This window comes from Lupinus angustifolius, chromosome LG20 (assembly GCF_001865875.1).
Source record: "Lupinus angustifolius cultivar Tanjil chromosome LG20, LupAngTanjil_v1.0, whole genome shotgun sequence".
In the NCBI taxonomy this organism is placed as follows: Eukaryota; Viridiplantae; Streptophyta; class Magnoliopsida; order Fabales; family Fabaceae; genus Lupinus; species Lupinus angustifolius.
In genome coordinates, this window is record NC_032028.1 from 21588056 (window position 1) to 21614988 (window position 26933).

At 31.2% G+C, this 26933-nt stretch overlaps 3 protein-coding genes across 4 annotated transcripts; 1 reads left to right on the forward strand and 2 right to left on the reverse strand.

Annotated features, from left to right (window-relative positions):
- On the reverse strand, positions 6526–7520 carry LOC109335722 (ethylene-responsive transcription factor LEP). Its single transcript, XM_019571873.1, has one exon. The coding sequence runs from the start codon at positions 7461–7463 to the stop codon at positions 6606–6608; it is 858 nt and encodes a 285-aa protein (XP_019427418.1). The 5' UTR covers positions 7464–7520; the 3' UTR covers positions 6526–6605.
- Positions 15472–16882, reverse strand: LOC109335723 (40S ribosomal protein S27-2-like). The gene is made up of 4 exons (XM_019571874.1): positions 16775–16882; positions 16285–16386; positions 16077–16105; positions 15472–15831 (listed from the first exon to the last, which is right to left on the reverse strand). Exons 1-4 carry the CDS (start codon positions 16775–16777, stop codon positions 15705–15707), a joined length of 261 nt encoding a protein of 86 aa, XP_019427419.1. The 5' UTR covers positions 16778–16882; the 3' UTR covers positions 15472–15704.
- LOC109335721 (chalcone synthase) lies at positions 20848–23472 on the forward strand. Of its 2 annotated transcripts, XM_019571872.1 has the most exons (3): positions 20879–20917; positions 20952–21128; positions 22059–23472. In XM_019571872.1, coding segments are annotated over exons 1-3 (1176 nt in total). In that variant the 5' UTR covers positions 20879–20916; the 3' UTR covers positions 23057–23472. The 2 variants fall into 2 exon arrangements, with proteins under 2 accessions (XP_019427416.1, XP_019427417.1); XM_019571871.1 differs by having other exon boundaries at positions 20848–21128.

The following is a 26933-nucleotide window of genomic DNA, read 5'->3' on the forward strand; positions in this document are numbered from 1 at the left end:
ATAATATATGGATTGAATAAGTTTTTATACTTGTTAAGAAAACTCAAAAAATATACAAAATGGATAAAAAAATATTGTGGAGAATTTACTATCCAATGTGTTTTGTTTTTCATGACTTTATCTGGCACAACTCATGCAACCCATTTAATAATACATTTGTCCCTTCCAAAAATGGAAGTTTAGAACAATAATACATGACATGAAATTGATTGAAATATATTTGTCTCTATTTTAGTTGTCAATTGAAACAATACATCACTGAAACTAGTTAATTGATGTACAGACCTTGGAAGTTAAATAAACAGTTAATGTAAACACGGGAACATATCTACTATCTCATAAAGTGTATCACTTCATATGTTATTGCTTATGATTGATTGAAAAAATATATTTAAATTAGAATTTTAATAAGTAATTATTTTTCTAACTAATCACAAATGATGACACATTAAACGATACACTTTTATAGGACATCAGATATCTACCAAAAGCACACATGACAAGAAATTTCATCAACCATGTTATCCATGGACAATATAAAAATTTATATATACTCAATATATTATTTGTTTATTTTTATTATTTTTATTTAAAAGTCAATGATAATTAAAAATGAATAATGGATAACATAATAACGGTGTATAAAATTATTACACTATTAATATATACATTTATTTCTTAGATAATATATTAAGTTGATTCAATAGTTATTCATTAGTAGTTTCCTACAAAACCAAGAGCGTAATCTATCCTCTAACCTCTGTTTTTTTTATCCCAAAAATAACAAAAACTAATTAATAAACTTATGCTAAAAACATTAGAACAACCCTACTCTAAGTGCTTATTTCAATAAGCCATCATGGGAAAATCTGTTTTCAAACCCCGAAAGCTTTATTTGGGAGTGTGATTTTGAAGAGGGAAAAAAAGAATGAATAACTTTAGAAAGTCTTCCCATTGTTTGGGAGTTGGATGAAAGAGAGATGAAGGTTTGAGAGAGTTTCTCAAACCCTCTTATACTCTTCATGTATCTATTTTTATAGTCCCTAATTTGTGGTTTTTCTGGAGACAAAATATAAAAATACCTAAATATTCTAAAAATATCCTAACATTATCATTAGTTTATCATCCTCATATAAATTTCATACTCCCAAAAAGGATGAAAATTGTCTTTTTTTCCATTCCCTACCTCGCCCTTAGGGATGATACCAAGCGCAGGAAGGCATAGGTAGTAGATATCCGCTACCTGTTTTAAAATATGGGATAATTACCCATACTCGCCATACTCCTGTGAGTTTTTCACAAGTATTTCTAGGTACTTACGGATAGAGTTGGTATCCACGAGTTTCTTGTATTATCAACAAATTTCTAATTTTTACTTAACTATATAGGGACCACATCACATAAGACCTTGTCATGGTACTGCCCTATGGAGAAGGGTACCATGACTTGTCTATCTACAACCAACTCGCCCATATCACTTAACTATTAGAGTCGGTAAGGGGTGGGGTGTGGTTTAGTTTCAAGGTCTAGTTTTGACACTAGCCTTTGACTCACCACGTTTGTGCTGCTACCACCATCGATGATTAAAGTGCACATGTTTCCTTGGACCAAGCATCTCCAATGGAACAGGTTGAACTTTTGACTTTTTTCATGCCTTTTGACTTGGCTGCCCAAGAGCCTCCTCCTCATCAAAATATCATGATTAGGCATGAACACATCCTCATCACACTCCTCTTTACTAGATGCTTCTGATTGGGATTCAACGACCCCATTAGTAATCATCATTGTCCTCTTTGTATGACATTGTGAGGCAATGTGACCATGACCAAGGCCCTTGAAATACTTCATGTTTCTAGTCTTTCCATTAGCATCCATGGCTGGCTGGTTGTGTCTGTGGCTGCCCACGACCTCCTTGGCTTTAGGGCTCTCCATTTTCTGCTCATCCTTCCAAGAGTGGGAGTTTGAAGTACTAGAAGAGTACTTAGACTTCTTCCTCTTAACTTGCTGCTCCACTTTGATGGCTTTCTAAATCAAGTCATCTAACTCCACATAAGGCTGCAATTCCACCACATTCTGGATTTCTGGATTCAATCCATGAAGAAACCTAGGCATTGTTGCTTCACGGTCCTCATTGAGGTTGGACCTAAGTAAGGCTAACTCCATGGCCTTGAAATATTCATACACTGTTTGGGATCCTTGAGTGAGCCTCTGTAGCTTGTTTTGCACATCTCTCTGGTAAGAACGAGGTACAAACCTCATCATCATTGTTCTCTTCATTTCGGTCCATGTGTCAATAACTACATCTCCACATCTCACTATATCCTTTTGGTGTTGATCCCACCAAACCATTGCATATTCTTGAAATTCAAGGGCTACCACCTTGACTTTCTTTGCCTCTGAAGGTTGTGACAATTGAAGACTTGTTCCATCTTCAACTCTCATGCCAAATACGCCTTTGGATCACTCATCCCCAAAACGCTAGGGACTTTGATCTTAACATCATCTAGATCTCCTTTATGCTCACGGTTTGGACTAGCACTTGCACCATCTCTATGTCTCCTTTGCCCACGGGTTGGGCTAACATGACCACGATCAGGGTTGCCATGATCTCTATGTCTCCTTTTATGGTCACGACTGCCATGTCTCCTTTCACTATCATAAGCACTTAAGGAATTATGCATATCATCATGCCTTTCATGTCTCAGCCTCTCTTCTCTTCTAGGACTCCTTCTTCTTATTTCATGGCCATTTGGATTGTCATGCCTTTCATCCATCCTCCTATCATAATGGATCCTCAACTCCTCCAATTGTTGTTAAAGAGTTTGGAATTATGCATCCATCATGTTCTGAAGTCTCACGGTCATAGAGTTTGACCTTGGTGAGATTGTATGAGTCCTCTCTGGACTTGACATTCTTCAAGCTAAATGTAGCTCTGATGACCACTTGATGACAACCTCAAGGGGCTGCCTCAGAATTAGGATCGTTTTAGCTTGAAGTCTTGAGCTTTTTAAGTTGTAATTCGGTTTTTGTGAATTATGGGGAATTTGGGGTTGTTTTGGTGAGAAAAATGGAAAAGATTAGAAGGGGGAAGCACCGCAAACAAGAATGTTTGATAAGCTAGAGTTATTCGCCATAAGCTAGGAAGCTTGATAAGAATTCATCAATGGTGGCCACAACCAACAATGGAGGTTTTTAGAAGAATTCTCTCAACTAAAATAAACACAAGGTTTTCTAAAAATTAAATTTGCTTTATTAATGAATAAACCAAAACTATAAATAGGCGGCTGAAATAAACTAAAGATAAGTCTAAAGATAAAATCCTAATTATCTTTGAGTACTAAAAGATAATATCTTATTTAATCAAATCTGAAATGCAAACGAAAATCCTAACTAATCCTAAGATAATGTGAATATAATGAAATTTAAAATCCTAATTTATCAAATAGATAAGATCTAATCTAATCTGGTTGGTTTGTTGAAAAGATAATGTTTGGCTAAGTTGTTGGTCAAAACAAATCTATCTTTACTTGAATCCTTGATTGTAGCTGTTCAACCTCTTAACTTTATCTCATTTGATTTAATCAATTTATTCCTAAGTCTACATGAGAATGAATCTCATTTATTCATAACAATAAAATTAACCTAAGTTTAAAATAGATCCTAAGGACATAAATGCCCTTTCTTCATGTAATCTTCAGAGTCTATTGATTCTTTTGTGACCTTCAAGGTTGTTGATTTGGTTTTGGCCATAGTCATAGGACCTTCATGATTTCTCTTGCCCTTGGAATCAAAGGTTGCTCTAGGAGGGTTTACATCAATAGGTGTGTAAACCTAAAAAATATGGTGGTTTAGGTATAAAGGATCTTTCCAAATTTAATGATGACATTTTGGGTAAGTGGAAATGGAGGAGACTTGTGGATCCTAATGCTTTGTCGGTTAGAGTGATTGACTCTAAGTATGGAACTCAGGGGTCTATAATGCTTTTCCTCCGACGTCAAGGTGATTGAGGGATTTGGTTAAAATCGGAGTGACATTGGGTCATGGTTCTAACTAGTTGGAAGGCAATTTATGAAAAGAAATTGGCGATGAGTTACATACTAGATTTAGATTTTGACAGGATATTTGGTTTGGTCAAAGAAATCTTCCTACATATATCCTTTAATAATTTTGAATTTGATGTTGGGATAACCATGTGATCTGATTTTATATAAATTATACTTTAGTTTTAGCTTTATTCAATTGAACCATGTACCTTTTAGATTTGTGTGGTTTTTGTAATGGAAAAATTATTCTAGTTTTGTATACTAAGTTTTGGGTGGAGCTCGAGGTTACTTAAGTGTATAAAGACACTTTTTGGAAAGTTTGCATTATTCAAAAAGGAAATTTACATTGAGTATGACTTTAAAGCTTTGATGCTAAATGTAACACTTTGATTTTCAAGTAACCTTAGTTTCAATTTTCTTAAATAGATATTATATGTTTTATACTTATTCATAAAGCTTTGGATCTAGGATTGAAAAACATGGTGTTTTATCATTCACAATAAAAATTAATTGATTCTGCTACCTTACCATAAATCTATAATAGAATTTAATTTGCTTTGGGAAATGATGTATTGGAAGATGAAATATTTTGAGGACATTTCTTTCAATAGGAATCATCTTTACTAGATAGTTCAATAGTGAAATATAAGGAGAAGGAAAAACTTACAAGATTTTATATTATTTAATTTAAAAAAGTAAATATAAGAATTCTTAAAAATATTTTAGTGTCATATACCAATATTTTTATCCTGTATTATACTCTCCTATATTGGAGTATTTATACTCCACTTTTTTTTTTCCTACAGGTATCTTCGCAATGGTATATATACCAACCAGTAATAAAAGAAATTTATCCATCTTTTAAAACTTTAATATTAGTTGACAAATATATAATTTTGGATAGATTAGTGTATATTATTGAAGGGATTTCTGAATTTGTTTTTTTTAGGGGCTTAAAAAGTTGACTTAAATGTGTTTTTAGTTCGCGGAAATATAAGTAATTTTAACTTTAGTTAGTAAATTTTTAATGACCAAAAATATATTTAAACCTAATATTTTAAGCAATTATTGATATAGCCTTTGCTCAAGATATCTATATTTCAATGTTACTCTATGTGCAGTAAACCATCTCAAATCTACATGCAACAATCAAACGTTTATTCCACTAGATAAAATCAACTATATATATTGAATGATATTATAATGCTCTATTATAAATTATATTTATTAATAAAATATTAAGATCTAAATCTTTTTTATCATTTCCCCTAATTTTTCTCGATCTTTCTCTTCCTTTAATAAGTCTACTAGACACCCATTTAGATGTTAGCTTATTTTGTGTCCTCTACTATTTTTGCTAACCCACTATGCTCATTTTATAGACTTCTCTTTATGTGTTATTTCTAAATATTCCGCAGACCAGGGTAATTTTTTTTATTAACAATTCCATTTTGAGCAAGGTTCATCAAAATATTGTTTTTTCTTAACTTTAAGCAACTCTTATTTCACATTAATTTTATTTTAAGTGTGTTACTTTTAGAATTTCTGTATGTACATCATGATCGCGTGAATCATGCAAGTTATTATATATTTCATGTGTTGCCCCACGTTATACATTCTTAGCCAAAGACATGTCTATTTGGGTGTAAAAGCCAAGTTTGTGAAGACTTAGAAGTTGTGATGATATTGCTGTGAAAAATTAGGTGTTTGTGGTAAAACTATTAGAATTTGAGCTTAATATCGATCTAAAATCAATAATAATTAAATATGAATGATGAATAATATAATAATATTCTATCGATATATATTTTTTCTTAGAATTTTAGTGTAAAAGGTCACTCAATCTTTAAAAATGACCAAAATATTGTGAGTGAAAGAGCTTTCTATTCTATTTTATGGAACAAAGATTGGTCATCCCAAGTTGATCGTCCTAACCTTGTGTTGCCGAAACAAAATCTTTTTTCCAAGAGAACCATGTCTGCATGTCCCTATCCAATGAAATATCACTAAATAATATAAAAATATTACTTTACATTTTTATAATTTTTTCTTTAAATACAATAACACATTTTGATTAATCTGAGACACCATTTGGGATACCAACTGAGACACAGACGATCTTATACCCAATAAGATACATTAATAATGAATGTGTGACACTGCAAATAATCAAATTTACAATAACCAAAAAACAATAAAATGTTAAAAGGAAAATTGTTGAAGAAAAAAGTAGCCCTGTAAAAGAGGGCCCATTACAAGCCTCTACTTCACAAAGCCCAAGTACATTTGATTATGCTACTAAAGCTTCTCACAACACAAAACAGAAAAACACTTACCACAATACATACTTTACATAATTACCCAACATGTATATATAATATAATATAATATAATATATATAATAAACTATAAAACACACTCCCAAAAACACACAACAAGAACAAAATGATCTTAGTACACCTATAGCATTTTATGTTAGGTGCATAACTCAAATATAAAAATAACTCAAAATGACTCCAAATTTGTGATGCATATTTCTCACTTGTTGGAGAACTTTTGGTCTTAGAAGAAATAAGAAGAGTTTCCCAAATCAAAACCTTCTGGGTCTCGAACTGGTGGCATTGAACTGAAAAGTGGGCTATGCACATATTCACCTGACTCAAAGCCCAAATATGGGTAACTTGACCCACCTGCACAAGCATTCAAGCCCGGGTCAGAAAGCCCAACCTCATCATTGTAAAACCCATGGCCCATATCATAGCCCACTGAACTTGTAATATCAGGTGGCAATGGTGGAAGTTGGGTTTCATCATCATGAAAAAGTTGTTCAAAATTTGAGCTCTCAATTGTGGTGGATCCCAGACTTTGTTCACTATAACCATACAACATGGTAGTATCTGTCATACCCGGAAACCCGGATAGAGAGAAGTGGGTATGAGGGTCGGGTTGTTGGGTAATATGGGTCGGGTCAAAGATAGGAGAAAATTCTTGGGCTTGATGGTGATAGTTTTGAGTTTGTTCATCTGGAGAGATAATAGAAGTGACTGATGAACCGGGCGGGGTGTCTGGGTAGACGAAGTTGGTTCGGGCACGTGATCCACGCATGGAGCGAGCTGCCCTATCATAAGCTAGGGCAGCTTCTTCTGCTGTATCAAACGTGCCTAACCAATGCCTTTCCTTAGTGGAAGGGTCTCGAATTTCCGCGGCGTATCTTCCCCATGGCCTCCTCCTCACACCAAGGTACCTCCCTCCCCATGTAGTCTCATGTTGTTGTTGTTGTTGTTGTTGTGGTGGTGGCTTCTCTTGTGATGTTGATGAGGATGTTCCACTTCTTGTTGAGGTTGTTTGCTTCTTCTTGGTGACCTTAGAGGAAGATGAAGATGTGAATGATTTCATCATATTGTGGTTGAGGTTGATCATAAACACGTGAGAAAAATGAAGTTAATGAATTTTATATGTGAATGGTGATAGAGAATATGATTGGAAACTTGGAAGATAAGTAGATATATATAGAGAAGATGAATGTAATAGAAATAATAATAATAAATAGAAATGAAGATGACATGAAGATTTATAATAACTCTTGATTTTTCCTTTAAGGTTTAGTTTCGGTGTTTGTTTTGTTGTGACCTGTGAAGAATCAGCATGTGGGTGCATGGTTTAAATAAGAGAGACCAACCTCTCCAAAAAGATAAATAATTCCTTAAGAAATTAAGGGAAAGAATAATCTTAAAAATAACACTTTTTTTAATCATGAAATGCTCAAAATGACAAGTAGATACTTACTAAATGGTGAAAACAATAATTAAGGAAACAATACTAAACACAACATTAATTTGATTGACACTTCAACATATATTTGCGAGTTGAAATTTAAAAGCAAAAAAGGTTAAATAGAAGGCTTTAAAGTTATTTTATGAGTGTATTTGATAACTCTCAAACCTCTTTAAATTTAACTCGTAAACACTCTTAGAACTCATGATTTAAAAATACCATTTTTTTAAAAATAGTCCAAATTCATATTTTCTAAAGACCAAGTGATTTACTTACTTCAAAATCTTCATTGTTACCCTAATATTTTCTTATTTTCCATCTACACTATCCCTTTTATATGAATGGTTGGATCTTTTTTATTTAATTTTTGGTAGATTTATCCACACATGTAAAAACTCTTCTTTATGTGTGGCACTAAGGCACTCTAGTTGACAGCTAGAGATTAATAATCTCTTTCGACCTCTTCTATTGAGTTTTTCTGTCACACATGAGTAATTAAATCACATAGGATAAACATAAATAAATAAATATAATATATATATATATATAAGTTAGTAATGAAAGGGAATAAAGGCAACAAAATCCATGAATGGTTCTATTTGGGGTCCACGCATAGAACAAAAGTCTGTTAGAAATGAGTTTCAAATGATGGGAGAGGAAGATATATGAAATGTAGTAATAATTGATATATTTTTCTTTATAAGATTAGCAATGATTGTTATATATAAGTAATTAATATTTCTAGAGAAGAAAAGAGAATTATATAATTAGTGGGTGATATAATTAGAAATGGCCCATGATAAGCATGTTCTCTTAGATACCCCGGTTCATGATTATACCCAAATAAAATTATTTGTACTTTTTTTTTAATTAGCTAAACTTCAATTTTAATAGTATTTGTACATTATTTTTAATTACCCAAAGTTCAATTTTAATATTATTTATACATTTTTTAATCAGCCGAATTACTCTTACCTTCATTTCATGATAGAGCATTATAACGTCGTTAAATCATTGCAGTCAACTTCATTTAGTGAGATAAAAGTTTGCTTGTAAATTAGGATAACCTCCATCATATAGTCCAAAGTTGATGCATGTGACCTTTCTATTAAATCATTATATTGTTAATGAACAAGAAACTTATGATATAAAGAGTCTCTAAAGTCCAAAATCTAATGACATGTATAGAATCATTAGATAATTTAATTTGTAGGTCTTTCTCATTCATTTGATCTGCCCAAAAGGGGAAGAAAAAGTCATGTGAATTTCAAGAGTAGCACATTCTAGTTATCATTATAAGTGAGCTCCATGCACTTTTTTATGATTATTAGGTAAGATCATCTAGATTAAACTAATTAGATTTATCATTAGTAATTATGTATTGTTTCTTTCATCACTTGGCTGCATGCTTTTGCTCCTCTTCACATTTTTCAAGATTTAATATATGATGGAAATATTTGTATATTGTCGGTGTAAATATTTATGTATAATCACTACATTATTCACCATAAATTTGTATTATTTTTTCTGACGAGTCAGTAATGGTTGAAAATAAATGGTAAATAATTAATTGATAGTGTATAAAATTCTTACAGTATAACTATATATATTTTTTCTCTTAACATATTTGAGAAAAATATATTTACTTTTATTTTATTTTCAAGGGATTTAAAAAAATATAGGCTTAAATATAATTTTGGTCCCTATATTTATGGCCCATGCTGATTTTAGACCGTATTTATTTTAAAATTTTAAGTCCCTTGAGTTTTACACGATTTTGATTTTAGTCCTCAATCAACTTTAGATGAAAAATATTAATGTAAAGAGACTAAATCATTAAAAAAAACCAAAGAGTAAAATAAATAAAAAGAGAAAAAACGTACTGATTTTAGTCTTTATTTTTTATTTGAAGTATTTAGTCCTTCCATATTAGAATATTCCATTGAAATTAAAAAGGATGATTAAAACCAAACCCTCTAAAAATACATAGACTATAAACTTAAAAAAAACCAAACATGTATTACTTGAAAGAACCATCATATATATTATAGATTTCAACTAGTTTATTATTATATTTTCAACTAATATGACAATTTCTTCTAGGGTTTATAAACTTAGACGACAATTTATTATAATAATAAGGTATTTAAGGAATATCATTGTTCACCCATGTGCTACCACTTTGAGCAATGAACTCAATGATAAGTTCCAGTCTCATCTTCTTTTTAACAATAATAACATTGAACTTTTCAAGTATTTATATTTTATTGGTTATATTTTCTTTATAAATTAAGCTAGCATGCAAATCCTTTTCTATTCATTACGTTAAATAGATTGAATGGAAACCTAATCAGACGAAGCATGTTGGGGAGCATGTGAGAAAGACACATAGGTATAAACCTTTTTTGAGGAAAACGATGACTAGGGAATTCTTAATTACCAACAACTAATTGCAAAACATGGTAGTGCAAATTTGGTCAAATGTCCTATTTCTTAGGTTCCATACCAAATATCCTATTTCATACGAGGGTTTTATTAGTATAACCGATGAAATCTTCTCACTTTATGGGTAAGAAATTAATCTTTTTGTAGTGTATGATTATCCTTTTTAATAAGTGTTTTTTGGTCTATCTGAGAATATAGTGAGACTTTACATTACTACATCAACATCTTGTTGATTACTATATTGAATTAATTAATTGAAGTAATTGTGCTATTTTATCTTGGACGTCTCCAATATTTTATTATGATCATTTTGTAATTAAATAGAAATGTAGGAACCATAAGATGATCTAATGGTTGAAAGCAAAAGATTTAAGGAATGAAATGATGTAGATTACGTTACGGATTCAAGTCTCACCTATATTAAATTTTAAAAAAATAAAAAATGAGTTATAAGGTGGTTTGATGATTAGAGATAATGAGTGAATGAAGGAAGTTATGAATTCGAATCTCGCCCACAATAAATACTAATATACTAACATTTGTCGATCAAAATGTATATATTCTACCTATAAATTTTGCTGGTGATAAGTTTAAAAATATATATTCTACCTATACATTTTGCTGATGATAAATTTAAATCAGAGGCTTAGTTAACTGTAGAACGAAAAGGAAATGAAACGTGACATGCATTGATATGCCTAAGAAATTGTGATTTGTGAAGAATAATATAAATAGGTCAAAGAAGCTACAAAGACTTGAAAATGAGAAAAGTGATAGTTTTATTGAACTTTTTGGCCACCCATGTTGATGAGAAAAGGATGAATAATAGTTACATAGGGATTTGTATTAATAGTTGTTTTGAATGTTTGATCATGTTCTCTTCACTATTTTAGGGCAAGTGTGATAATAAGCATTTTTGTCGTCTCCCTTGGCTCTTAGTTTTGCGTGTCCTAAAGCATATTACTTACACATCCTCAAAATAAGAAAGCCACTCAATAATATATGTCCCTTAGGATATTATTTTTTTTTTATAAATTACCATAATTAAGTTTATAATGATAGTTAAAGCACTTCTTTTGCAACATTAGCTTACAGGTTATTTGTTATAAATAAATCTTTTAAAGTTGTTTGTGTTAAAGTTTTATCTTAAAACTAATTACCAACGAGAGGAGTAGTCGAAAAGTATTTAAAATATGAATAGGAGAACGGAGTAAACAATGAGAAACTTGTTATTTTTGACTCATAATTAAATGATATCTTTTGGTCAATGACAACTAGATGAAAGTTGGGCTATACTTTGATAGTAGGTTAAAGTTTTCTCTCAAAACCAATTCATAATGAGTTAGAAGAAATTGGGAAATTATTACTTCCCAATAATTTGATAAATTAAATAAAAATAAAAAGATAATATAAATTAGTGTTGAGAGCTATTAATAATTGATTTTAATTTTAGCCTTTTACATTTTCAGCAAATTACATTTGAACTCAGAATCTAATATAATAGTACATAAGTCTTTAAATTATTAAAATTTATGTTAGTTGTAGTTAATTTTTTTCAAACAACTCTACAAGAATTAGCTAGTTACACACTTATCAACTTTCAGCTACAATCTCACATCTAATTTTGAAACCAAACTGAGACATTACAATGGAGCAATTTAAAGGGTGTGATTATAACATATATGGGAAAGAATAGATTTTTATTGACATAACAAATTTATAGACATAAATACATTTGTACTAGGATTTATACTTTGGTACTTGATTTATTTTCATACTTCAGGATGTTATGACTTTAAAATGCTTTTGAATGTAATGCCCTTATGATATGTATGGTTGTTTGAGATGTTGTGGTACTAAGTGTTGATTGCTTTATATTTTTGAAGTATACATAGTTTTTTTTTGTTTCCCACATGTATATTCGTACTGAAGACAATCTTTTCCGAGCCGAAAACATCCACAGATATGTAGGGCTAACCCTCCCAACAGGTATTGAAGTATACACAGTTTGATTCTAAAGCGTGTGAATCAAGACATTATATTACTTATTATGTCTATAATTGTTATGTGCTGAATAACCAACATATCTTAACCTTTAGCAAATATTTTATTATATGAGTATGGTAAATGAATGTTTTACTTTATCTTATTTCTTGTTATTGTATGAATACTTGCATATTATAAAAGTTTTTATCAACATTAAACAATATGATGTAAACAATGAGAGAGAGTAAGACACAAATAATTTCATACAAAACAACCAGAGTTTATCATCATAAAAAAGAGATGAATGAGAATTTGCATGAGAAGACTCAAAAACTCCCACTTGTTTTGATAAAAACAAAGCTTAATAGAAGAGAGAGTGAGTTAGAAGAAAGAACAAAACATGACCAATGGAAAGCAACAATGATATTATGCAAGGAATACAAACTAAAATCAAGCTTAGTTGGAATGTAGTTTTTACTTTTCTCCACTCATAAAAGTTTTAAGATGCTAGCAGGTTTGGTCATAGGTTAAAGTAATGAATAAAATACCTATAAGAGCATGAAGTAGGTATTGAAGTATAAGGGAAATCAATTTTTAATCATGCATGAAAATGATTTTGATAATGCACAAGAAAATATGACTTTGAATGCAATTTAGAACATATGTTTTAAAGATGTATTAGTCTAGAACTTAATAAGGTTTATTTTTTGACTTACAAGACTTTACTTTGAAAATAGTATTCAAATATATTTTGGTATTTTGAGTAATATTGTATTGGATTATTAATTAGTTTAAATTCGCTTACTTTTCGCATAATAAATAATCATTTTAAATTCAATTTCAATGATTAAAACATGTGTAAAATAGATTAGTTATCTAGCTAGTTAAGTCTTTTGTATTTTCTATATAATAGGTTGTTTAATTTCTTTGTAATTCAATTTATTCAATTGTTTATATAGTCTAAAGTCAATCACATGTTGACACGTGAATAAAATAATATTTCTAAAAACAAAAAGGATAAAAATATCACTTTAATTAGTTTGATACATGGAGTGGAACATCGTTCAAGACAAATGATCTACATCCGAGTTTATTTCCTCATTCCTTATCATGCTCTTGTCATACTATATTCTATGATATCATTTTTGTGTCCTGTCCCCTAAAAAAGCCCCAAAGTGATACATAGAGCCCAATAAACGAAAAACTCAGACCAAAATTCTCAAATGCTACTATTAGCTAGTACGTTGTGAGTTTATTATTCTTCCTTAGAAATTAAGCAAACACAATATGGACAATCTCATTCATGCATTTTTGTCTTTTAGTAAAACAGAATATTAAGAGGGAACGCCAATGGTATCGTTTTTTAAGAAACACACAAACTTCATAGAACATGAACCTATATTACGGTCGTAGATGTTATTTTTTTTGTTTCCCACATGTATCCTTGCACTATAGGCAATTATGTCTGTGTCGGAAATATGTACTACTTGAACCAACACATATTGGTACAAAGATGCCATTTGATATTATGAAATATAAATTTCTTATTTCCTTATATCAAATCAGCAACAGTAAAACTGAATTAGATATGAGTATTTAAGTATTGAAAGTTGAAAAATAATTTTAATTAGCTAACTTAAGTGATCGTCTCGAGGGATGGGACCCTCATGTAAACCACTACTACTACCACGTTAATTGGACAAACTGTTTTTTTTTTATAACCAAATTTATTTGTTCGCTCCTATAGATAACGAATTAATCTCTTTCAAATATGTGATTGTTTCTCCCAATAAATATTATTATTAGGAATAGAACCTTTGATCTATCTGAGGATTTAATAGAGTCTTGCACAAGTAAACCAATGCCAACTTACAAGTATGGTTCTTGTTGATCTAGACTGTTCGAGGTATTTACAGGGCAATGTGAACTAATATTTGGAATGTTAAACCCTTTTATTATCATTTTGCTATACAAGTATCGGATCCTATGTTATGTGTCCAATGACATTGACCTCTACTTACATTTTTTTTTGTTTCCTACATGTATTCTTACACTGGAAACAATCATGTCCGACCTGAGAACATCCACAGGTACATGACGCTAACTCTCCAGCGGACATTTTTTCATCCACAAGACTCGAACTCAAGACCTTGCTTAAGGAGAATTAAACATGTACCACTTGAACCAACCTCCGTGGGTGTTTGCTTTTAGTGTTTGTTTATGGGTGTTTGAAGGCTTGGTTGTTCATGGTAATGGAAGATGTTTCAAGCAAAGGTAATAGTTAATGGTTGGTGCTTTTGATATAGATTATTGAATATAAGGAGTAAATGAGAATATTACATTCAATGAACCTCTATTGAAATTTAGTCTACATTCATGTAAATTGGATTTTAATGTACAAATTGCACATTAGAGAACCTTCTCCCACCATGGTAATTTAGTTGTAAACTAAAAAAAGATAACAATCACAAAAAGATGATGAAAACAAAATACAAAGACCAAAAAATTTAGAATTAATGTTCTTGCTCTTTTAAAATAGTAGAGAACAACACTAAAAGTTTCAACTCAATTTCCAGATCAAATTGAAGATTTTAAGTTCATCTTATAATAACAAAATTTACCTAATGAGAGCAAGAATGAGAGACTAAATTACACAGTTAACTCCTTCAAAGAGGATCTTTCATTGAGAAGGTACCTTAGTGCACCATATAATCACTACAACCATAAGAATATGAATTTATGATATCCACTAAATCAACCACCACCCCAACTACACACGATATACACGGGCGACATTAGGAGGAATTTGCAGCAACTTCGCAATGATAAGTAGCACAAAACCCCGAGTAAACAAAACTTAAAACTCGAGCAGGAAAGCAGCCTAGGAGTCCCTTGTTTATCAAAAATCCTCTCTGAGCACAATACACTTGCGAGGGAAGGAGTCGAGAGGGAAGGACTCGCCATAGGCAAAGATGCACAGTAACAAGCAAATTCATAATGGTTGTAGAGAAAGAACAAGAAACAGAAAACTCAAGGGTTCAACGAGTTTCCCGGAGAAAAATACAGCCAAATACATCAAGCAGTTTAAGTTATAAATGCTGCCCTCGATGATATTAGCTACAACATATAGATCATAGAACTATATTGGCTTAGTTATGAAATCAGTTTTGCATGTAACAACACATGTACACGAACATAGGAACATCATATGAACAAACAGAGATGAAGGTGCACTTTGAAGAACATGCATTACATAATTAATATCCAACAAAACCATTGCCACTTCACTAAAGAAAAATCCAAGATTGGGTGGTGGTATCATTAAGTCTTGGATAAGGTACTGAGAAAGTCTTACAATTTTAACAAAATAGATCAAAACTAAAATCGATTACATCTTAACTTAGCAACTGAATCTTCCAAATCATATGTTTTGAGAAATAAAAATTATGGCACCGTTTAATCTCCCTTCTTCCTAAATGAGCACCCCTCAGTTAGCCTTGCCTTTCCACCGGTTGGTTGGCATAAGACAGTCTGGCAGTTACCGCATACCACAACGGTCTGAGAGTGGCTAAAGACAGTGGTTCTGCATCCAATATTAGTTCATAATCAAACTCACATACCTATAATCCCCAACGGTCCATTTGTAAGCTAGGTTTTAGAGGGGAAGGAAGAGAAAAGGAAGACTCATCTCGCACATATATTTCATAGCTCTAAAGTCTTCCCATTCCTTTCCTTCCAAATCGCACTCGCAAATGAGCCGTGAAGCTATTAAATATTGCTATAAACAATTTAACCCCAACAAAAAATAAACAAAAGGGTATCACTTACATGTTGAAGCAACCCTGGCATTTAACATCCTGAAATTAAAAGGAACAACCCAGAGAGGGACAAATTACTCATTAAACGAATAATCAAAACTCCGAAAAAATCAAAACATACCAACAAAAAACACAATTTACTTGCAAATACATTGTACTAAAGCAAATTTCTATTTAAAATGAAAACAACAGTACAAAAAAGAAAGAATATACAATACCATGAAGAAAGAATTCGGGGTCTGAACAAGACGCTTGAGCTTGTGCTTTCTCTTCTCCAACTCAACTGGAGGATTTAGCAAATCAATATCATTCTGAAGAACCTATTCATTCACCAATCATCGAAAACATCGTCATTCAAAAAATCACATGGGCACAACATAAGAATGATTTCAATCCCATCACTACATCTTGTCCACAAAACATTGCACAAATATGTTACAAAATACCTAGAAAATTGGAAATCAAAACTACACAGAAAATATAAAAAAAAATATTTTTTCTTATTCAGCTATCTTCCAGAAAAGATCCCAGGAAGCAAATCTCTAAAAAATCACATCCTATTCTAACCAATTACTACTTTTTTTCTAGCAACAAAAATAACACAATGAGGGAATAATACAAATTCTAATAGAAAATGAAAAACAGAATGTGATTTATTATAGGAGCAATTTCAGATCTAACGGGAAATATGGAAGATGTATTACTCACCATGTTGGAAGCAGATTGAGAAAAGTTTTAACCTAACCCTAAATTTTGCAGCAACAACTAAGAAAGCAAGAGGGTAAGAGAAGTTAGCATAGTTATATCATGGTTTTCTGGGCCGGCCCAAATGGCCTCATTGTCCTCTTTCTTTAATAACTTTTATCTCTTATTATTTAAATATTTTTCATTTTAAGATTCTAATCGGAGAGTAGAGCTATAAATTCCGAAATATATTAGTTCATTCTCTAAAAGCTGCATATAAAAAAAAATCGGAGTTGTGTGATTATTTTTATAAGAAGACAATAGTTCAATCTAAAAGAACTTATACTATTAAATTAACACTTCTTGAATGGGTTTAAATATGCTTTTAATTTCTGTAACTTTTTGTAGTTTTGTTTAGTCCATAAAAAATATAATTGGTTTTGGGTTATGGAATCTTAGCTTATCTTGATTTTTGTCTATGTGGTAAGCTAAAATATGTCGATTGTTTGTGTGCAAAATTCTTATGGTATATGAATGGTGTCACTTTAACATTTGACGAGTTTTACTTATAAATAGAGATAAAAATCAAAATAAATTAATCATAACGATTTAAATTAAAATTATTTTTTCTAACAACTAAAACTAAAACAATCACATTTACAAACATTATTATAAGTGTGTGTAAAAGAATCAGATTTGGAATAGAATTTGAATTGGATCATTAGATGTCCTAATACAATTTGAAAGGACAACCATATACTAAAGTAAATGGCAACCAAATCCTAACAAGGAGGGAACAATATGAACTCATGCCCATGTTATACGTTGTTTTTAATTCAATCAGTTTTTTATTTATTTATAAACTTTTTCACTAATTTTATTTTATTTAATGTAAGATTTCTACTTGTGATTCATACTTGAATATACTCAATAATCCCCTTCTAAGGGAGAGTGAGTACTATACACTTACTCAACAATACCAGTTTGATCCACCATTTTTCAACTATACTACCAATTTTCACACAACTATTAGAACCTGCAATTCATTGCTCAAACCACTAGGACCATTACATTATTCAAGTGGCATGGGAAGTGAGACACGCATCTTAAATCAATACATTAAAGCAATTGTTCTATAATTCATATTTATAAAAAAATTCGCTCATTTCATCTTATTTAATATGGGGTTTATACTTGCTCATTTGTTCTTAAATATACTCGATAATCTTTGAGAATACATTTGTGTTTGATAAGAAGAGTATGGTTGCCTATGATGACTACACTCCACTTTTTAAACATCATTGCCTCTAGTTGGTAGAAGATTTTAACAACTTTTTATAAAAAGAATAAATATAAACACCCTTCTTTTCATTAAAAAACTAAATTAATATCAATTTCGTCTAATAATAAAAGACTAATTGTATGTTTTGAGACAAGACTAATCTGTATAATTTTTTATTACTTAATACATTTTTAAACGGTTATTTAATAATCAAACAAATGTAACTTTTTTATTTAATTTGAAAAGCATGTATTATAATTTCTGTATGCATATTATATATCCTTATGAGTTATTTTCTTCAAGACCTACTCCATTTCCCCTTACAGTGTATTACGTGAGATACAGAGAAATCCAACAATAAAGAGATATAATTTAAATAAATTAAAGGACAGAACCAACGGGCGTTGGTTCAAGTGAGTAATATATCGGATTTGAGTCTTGTAGATAAAAAAATATTTGTTGGAATAGTAGTCCAACGTACCTATGGATGTTCCCGGCTTGAACAAGATTGCCTGTAGTACGAGTACGAGGATACATCTGGCAAATAAAAAAAACTAAAGGACAGAAAACGTGTGGTGCAAAACTGCAACGTGGACCTCAAAACAACCAAAATTATCATTGAAAATGATGTCCACATGCTAACACATGTACATTAACTTTTACATGAACTAATAATATAAGGAAAATTATATAATCATTATATAATAAAAAATAACATATATTAATTAAAAAGTAATATGTATTAATTGAGATTAATCCATATTTGTGATATAATCAATAATGATAACGACCAAAAAATATTAATAAATAATAAATGTTTAAAATTCTTAATTAATATGAAATATTTAAGAAGTCCTTATATATAAATTATGTAGGTAGCTTTATTTTTAAATTACAAAATTGATATTATTATTTGAGTCCATAACCTGCTATAAATAAAGGGATTATAGTTTTTAGTTGTTATTGCTATGCACTGATTTCTTGTTGCTTGTTGCACATAATACCATATTTTGAATTAGGGAATGAAATGCACTATGATTTTGTTGGTTATTTGATTGGGTGTAATATATATATATTATTAGTGTAAATATTTATATATAATTATTATATATTTACTATTATTTTGGATTACCTTTTTTTGAAAATTAAGTAATTTTTAAATAAATTATGGATAATGTTTATTTTTCAGAAAAGTAATTTTTGGACATTTTGTTTAATTTATACAGTTCCTTGGTTATTTTGTACCTATCAATGTTTTTGAAAATGAATATCAAAATATAAATTATATTTTTTCACACTTTTGAAAAATCTAATGCATAAGTTATTTTAATGATAAAAAACTTTCTTTCAAGCATAATTACCTTAATGTAGTGGGATATATGTTTTTCGGTAGTACCAAAGATAATTTCTCACTATATGAGTAAAGAACTAATCACTTTCAGACTGTATAACCACCTCTCCTAACAAATGTCGCTCATAAAAATTGAAACATTAACATTTTGATCTTTCTAATATCGACTTATTCTACTAGACTAACAATTTATTCATTAATGAGTTACATGTGGTTTAAACAAAAACATATTTTGTTTAAACTAAACTAATTATTTTAGAATGAGTTCTTAACCACCCTATCCAATCATTAAATGATATCTTTTATGTATTAATGTATTAATAACATAAACTAATTATTTTATCTTATTAGGCAAGAATAAAAATAAGTATAGATTATATATCAAAAAGAATTAATAACATTAATTTCTGAATATATTTAATTATATAAAACAATAATTATTATAAACAAGGAAATATTGAACCAATTTATGTGTAGAGTAATAATTACTCCTAACATAATTGATTTAAAATATAAGGTAGTTGTGAATGTAAAATAATATTTTGACCCCTCAAAAAGTAAGGATCCTGTGCATGTCACGCACCTGTGGCAAACACACGCTGACCCTGAATGAAATTTCATGTGAGCTAAGATTCAGGATCTCTCTATTAATCAAGAGATAAATATTTAAAAAAAATAATGTAAAATATAATTTTTAATAATATATATCCTTTTAGTTTCAATAAAATTACATTTCATTAAAAACAAGAGAATAAACATCACTTAATAAAGATGAAGTTTGTTCATAAATTTTTTGGTAGTTACGCATAAAGCTGTAAAGGCTCATAGGAGTTTATGAAAATAAGGCAAAATAAGTTTGTAGAATTATTTATATAATTTCTCCCAAATATATGTATTTAAAGTGAACACAAATTCCCAAACATTACCTAAACATTTACAACAAACAAGTCATTTTTACACAAACATATGAAACTCAATCATAAAAAAAGTATAAGTAATGGTTATATTGGTTTAGGGTTTAGATTCGATTAAAATGGTCATATATGAGGCTAATTCTTCCAACGAGTATTTTTTCCATCCACAAAACTCGAATCCGGATTCTTGCTTAAGGGAAATCAAACATGTACCACTTGAACTAACGCTCGTTGGTTATACCCTTTGTTATACTAGAAATATTATTGCTAATTTCCCAATTTACAAGAATTATTTTTTGCAAGATCTTGTTAGCTTTGGCGTGTGGCTCTACATCTACCATTGGTTAAGCTGCCTACCAAATCGACATGGCACCAAATCTAACCGTTCATTAAACCTACCCACTTCTTCAAGCCTCACACAACTATAACTATTAAATTATATCACCTTTATAAAACCTAGTCACATACACTAACATTATTATATTCCTCTCAACCCAACTTCTAACACCACAACCTCTTTTGCTTTCTATTTATCTCCTTTCAATTGCATAGTTATTTGTCACATTCTCATTATATCTTCTTAGTTATTGCATTTTGCATCAAATATAATATCTATAGTAGTTTATTATTAGCAACACAAAAAATAGAGAAAAATGGTGAGTGTAGAAGAGATCCGCAATGCTCAACGTGCACAAGGACCAGCCACAATCTTGGCCTTTGGCACAGCCACACCTTCCAACTGTGTAACTCAAGCTGAGTATCCTGATTACTATTTTCGCATCACAAATAGTGAACACATGACCGATCTCAAAGACAAGTTCAAGCGCATGTGTATGTCTCAATTCTTCATGAATAATGCTATATTCTCGTATTAAATCATCTTACTAATTCTCTTACCAACAAGAAAATGACACATGTTACTTGCAAAATCGATCATTGAAATATCATATTTTGGCATATGTCAATTTCTTGTGGATAGAAAAATTGGTAGGAGGATATATCATTTTCCATTCTTTGTTCAATTTTCTAACATACCCTTCTTGCCGGTTTTTTCTATTCACAATATGTATGTTATAGCTCTTTAACAACTTTGTGATAATTTGTTTTTTGTGAAACGCAAACTAGTTTGCGTTATAAATAAATAATGTTTCTAACATATTGGCTTATGATTTGTGTTTAGAGAGTAGAAGAGGAAAAATTCTTTTATTTTGTATAAGGAACTGCATAAAAATTTCACGTCCCAAAAAAATAATGTATCTATGTCCCTAGTTAATTATAGTAAGTGACACATAAAATAATACACTTTGTGGTACGGTAAATGTGAATGTGGATCCTCTCCGGTGCTAGAGGATCCAGTAGTAGATGAGATGATGACATATGACGTTTAAATTTTTTTAATGGTTCAAATTTTAAATTATTTTTAATTAAAGTTTTTTCTTAAATCATGAAATGAATCTGGGTCACACATCATTTGTGTGTACTCGACAGTTTAGTTTATGAGAGGATCCCATCGGTAAATGTGCTCCCAACTTTTGGGGTGTATGCCTTTTTGGGTGTATGACTTTTGGAGTGTGCATCACCGTCCTTCTAATAAGTGTCACTCCCACGATGAAACCTTTGATCTCTTTGGCTTGCATTATACCTAAACCTTGTACCATTATACTAAGGCCTTTATTTGTTGAATAAGAAATCAAAGATGATCTAATATATAACTTTTGGTGATTGTGACTTTAAAGATGATTAACGAATTTGTTATTGCAGGTGAGAAATCCAACATTAAGAAGCGTTACATGCACCTAACAGAGGATTTTCTGAAGCAAAACCCAAACATGTGTGCATACATGGCACCATCCTTGGATGTTCGCCAAGACATAGTGGTAGTTGAAGTACCAAAGCTTGGAAAAGAAGCAGCAACAAAAGCCATCAAAGAATGGGGCCAACCAAAATCAAAGATAACCCACTTAGTCTTCTGCACCACCTCGGGTGTAGACATGCCCGGAGCAGATTACCAACTCACAAAACTTCTCGGCCTTCGGCCGTCGGTGAAACGTCTCATGATGTACCAGCAGGGTTGTTTTGCCGGCGGCACTGTCCTTCGTGTCGCCAAGGATCTAGCTGAGAACAACCGTGGGGCTAGAGTACTAGTTGTTTGTTCTGAGATCACTGCAGTCACTTTTCGTGGACCCTCAGATACTCATTTAGACTCACTTGTGGGTCAAGCACTTTTTGGTGATGGTGCAGCTGCTATGATCATTGGATCAGACCCTATTGTTTCTGTGGAGCGTCCAATATTTGAGCTTGTGTCTGTGGCACAAACCATTTTGCCAGATTCTGATGGTGCTATTGATGGACACTTAAGAGAAGTTGGGTTAACTTTCCATTTGTTGAAAGATGTTCCTGGGATTATTTCTAAGAATATTGAGAAAAGTTTAGTTGAGGCATTTGATCCTATTGGGGTTCGAGATTGGAATTCGATCTTTTGGGTAGCCCATCCGGGTGGCCCGGCCATTTTGGACCAGGTTGAATCCAAATTGGGGTTAAAAGAAGAGAAACTCGCACCCACACGCCATGTGTTGAGTGAGTACGGGAACATGTCGAGTGCTTGTGTATTGTTTATCTTAGATGAGTTGCGACGGAGGTCCGCCAAGGAAGGGAAAGCCACCACCGGGGACGGGTTGGAGTGGGGCGTGTTGTTTGGGTTCGGGCCGGGTCTTACCGTGGAAACTGTTGTATTGCATAGCGTTCCATTAGAGGCTTGAGATTTAAGCACATGTAAGGTTTGTTCCGTGATTGATCAGAAGGGTAAGTTTTGGAGGTGAAATAATGGAAAACGAAATCTCTCCAATAACAAAGAGACACGTTATTGTTTTTGCATTTACATTAAATGATAAAAATGTCTCTGTTTTTTCATATTGTTTTTTTATGCACTTGTCTCTCCTATATCATAGCTCGAAATAAGGAATGATGCAATTGTACTTTATTATGATTTGAAATGTGTGTTGAACTATCATAGAATAAGTTTTGTGCGGAATTGGAGTTGCTTTAGATGTAGATTTATGACCTATGTATGTGGCTGTTAATCTGTAATATATTTGGAACAAATATGTTAAGGTTTGATCATACTATGATTCAATTGTTATTAGTATTAATGGACATTTTACCTGTTAATCGTTTATGAGGTGATATCAAGTATCCCAAAGTGGTTGTTTGAATGTAAGAATTATTATAGATATATTTTTTCTTAACTCCTTTAGAAAGTGACAAACTATTCTTGAAAGTTTTTTAAAAAATTGAATATTTTATTTAACATTTCCTATGTAAAAAATTGAAATTATGTATTTCAGAAAAGTTTCACATGAATCAAAACACATTTATATTCAATAATTGAAATTTGATCTCTTATATATACATGATAGCTTTTATTCATCTTGGACTCTAAAACTACGTTATTCTCTATCTCTATTAATTCACACCCTTGAACTTTTGTTATATAAACCTTTGCATAAGTATGTGTCTTTATGATTATGTTAACTTGTAATGATAATAGAACATAACACATACTCATAAAATCATTATTAGTGGTTGTTAGCATGAAAACCAACATGAAATTAATTTGGGGTCTTTGAATTTGAGACTCCAACAAAAGTGATGTGGGTATAGGAAGAGATAAGGACAAGGCTTGATTCGACGAGGTAAAGGGTGATTTCATGTAGTGAAAAGTTGATAAGTTCTTGTGAAAATTTTAGAGTTCATGTGCTAGTGGCACCTAAAATTTTGAATAAAATAAAAGTATTAGGATATCTTATATGTACACACTTTGATATTGTTTGATTAGAATAAAGATGTATTGTCCCAATTATATCACAATTTTTGTCACACATTAATGAAAATATAACATGTCAAATAAAAAAATTAAATATTCATTATTTTTTTCTTCCTGTTTTTGCTTCAATATCATTAGTGAGATATATGGTTCGGGATATACTTATTCTTTTGATTATTGAAAGAAATTTGTGTTTGTGACCTTGTGCGTGTTTACATATATGTGTAAATCAAAATACAAAATATTTTATTTAAGATTTCATTATGGCCGATTATGTATACCTGAGATTTGGTGGTTTTGGAGGTGGATGAATAATTTGATCTTGAGTACTACAAGCTGGGAAATCAATTATGTTGTATGTAATGTGCATTACTTCAAAGATTGGTCTAATATCGATAATTTTGATTCTAATGAGGATGGTTTATCTAGATTTCATTGGTGTCGCCCATATGACGAAAATGTGAAGGTCAATGTTGATGAGAGTTATATTATGAGAGCAAATACAATTTGTGGAGGTGGAGTTATTCGTAATCAAGAAGGAAAATGGATGTTGAGGTTTTCAACAAATTTTGGGATTGGAACTCCTATTTTAGCCAAACTCTTGGTTATGGAGTATGGTTTGAGGTTGGCTTGGAATATCGTTTATCGTAATCACTATACCATAATTCGCATTTAACAACAAACATTCAACAACACTTGCTAGCATAATGCTTTTAAATATAAGGCGAAAAAGAATTAAGAACTCTATTTGAAGCAAGACTTGTTAAATGTAATAAGCAGATAAACATTCAACAACGCTTTCCACAATGAACACTATTGAATGTTTACTTCAAAGATTCAACAACTCTCCTTGAAGCCAATAATGTTGATTTGAATCGATTGAACAACATTCTTTGTATTGAGCGCTTTTGAAACTCGTGACTTTTCAATATTTTCCATACTTTTAAAGAAAAAAGCAAATGAATATTAACATATATGTGTATGCATAAATGTCTAATTTATTTATTCAAAAAATAATAATAAACGAAGCTTAGTGAAGCAATCACTGATGAATGTTTATCCGCCTATTATATTTAATAGCGTTTGCTTCAATGAATGTTGTTAAATGTAATAGGCAGTATGAATACCCAATTTTGTCTGGCCCAAAATACATTTTCAAAAACTATAACAAATAAAAATATTTTTTGTTAGGTTTATTCAAGTGTGAAGTCCCACATTTTCAACGCAATCATATGGAACCATATTTGGGCTGCATTAGACTAATATTTATTTTTTAATTACAAAATAATTTTTGATACAAAATTTACTAACAAACAAGTTTATGGGCTGCAATGATGCATCTGATAGGACACCATTAAGGTACATCCAACTTCATATAGATTATATGTAATAATAGCTTGAAAATAATGAACTTGACCAAGCATTTACCCTCAAAATTTTGTAATGTCTTAGGGCACCCCATTAGCAAACTGGTTTGGGCCGATTCATCCGATTTTTATACTATTGACCAATTTTTAAAGATATATAGCTACTTCATATTGATTATATGTAATAATAGCTTAAAAATAATGAACTTGACCAAACATTTACTCTCTAAAATTTTGTAATGTCTTCTTAGGGCACCCCATTAGCAAACCGGTTTGGGCCGATTCATCCGATTTTTATATTATTGACCGATTTTTGCGGATATATAGCTACTTCATATAGATTATATGTAATAATAGCTTGAAAATAATGAACTTGACCAATCATTTACTTTCGAAATTTTGTAATGTCTTCTTAGGGCACCCCATTAGCAAACCGGTTTGGGCCGATTCATCCGATTTTTATATTATTAACCGATTTTTGTGGATATATAGCACTGCATTTCTGAATCCAGGACTACATAGCTTTTATGAACACAGCAAAGATTGAAAAAGAATAAAATATGAAATACATATTGACAAGAATTCCAATAAAAAAACAGTTGAAAACACCATCAAGGAGTATTTGCTCCCTGTCTTGCCATAAGGACAAGCTCTTCCGTGGTGGTGCCGATTATCTCGTTGGCCCGTTTCAGCCCGACGCACTGGAACCGGCCAATGGTATCCTGGATTCGATGGAAATTTTCCGGTCAGCAAAGAAATCAAAATCATGAACTGGGGAAGTATTAGCTGATAATTTCATCATCATACAAATATAGGCATGCCCTTACAAATTTGGACCCTCTCATGTTTTTATCTCATTTTTGTCCTAGAGATTAGAAATGAAAATTCAAAATAATGATGAACCTTACTATAGTTACTTTTATCTCTTTTTCATAAGATTACAGAATGAAAATCCTTCCCTTACACTACTTGAGAAAAATAAGTAGGCTATTACTAGTGAAAATAGCTCAACTTACCCATAGAACTTACTTCCCAATATATATACCCTCTTCACAGAAGTCAGTCCGACTATACGAAATGTTACCCTTGACCTATGACTAAGAGCATATTTCGGCCCATGACAACCAGAAAAAAAGTTAGGCTCTGCCTCTAATATCATGTTAAAGTTTCATCTCAAAACCAATTGGCAATAAGAGGAATAGATACCCAAGGGAACGAGGCAGACAATGTGAAACTTACTTTCCAAGAAACAAAATTCGGAAAGTTCAAGTTGTCATTTAATGCACACATGGAAGTATGCTAAAATCTATACCTATAAACTGGATTAGAGAGGCTCTTCTAAAGTGAGGGTGCATCATCATTTACTATGTAATGAGATCTCTATATAGTTTATCAAATAATGGTAGATATACCTTCACTTTTTCACATGAAAATTCCATAAATATA

Bases quoted from the DNA above. Each gene is read 5' to 3' on its own strand.
- LOC109335723 (XM_019571874.1), bottom strand. The intron at 16,106-16,284 runs GTATTGTATATT...TTTTAATTTCAG, and splicing joins CCCCGAATTCTTTCTTCATG to GATGTTAAATGCCAGGGTTG. The intron at 15,832-16,076 runs GTAAGTGATACC...TATTGGATGCAG, and splicing joins TGCCAGGGTTGCTTCAACAT to AACCACTGTCTTTAGCCACT.
- LOC109335721 (XM_019571871.1), top strand. From the start codon at position 20,951: ATGGTGAGTGTAGAAGAGATCCGCAATGCTCAACGTGCACAAGGACCA. The intron at 21,129-22,058 runs GTATGTCTCAAT...TTGTTATTGCAG, and splicing joins AGACAAGTTCAAGCGCATGT to GTGAGAAATCCAACATTAAG.
- LOC109335722 (XM_019571873.1), bottom strand. From the start codon at position 7,463: ATGATCAACCTCAACCACAATATGATGAAATCATTCACATCTTCATCT.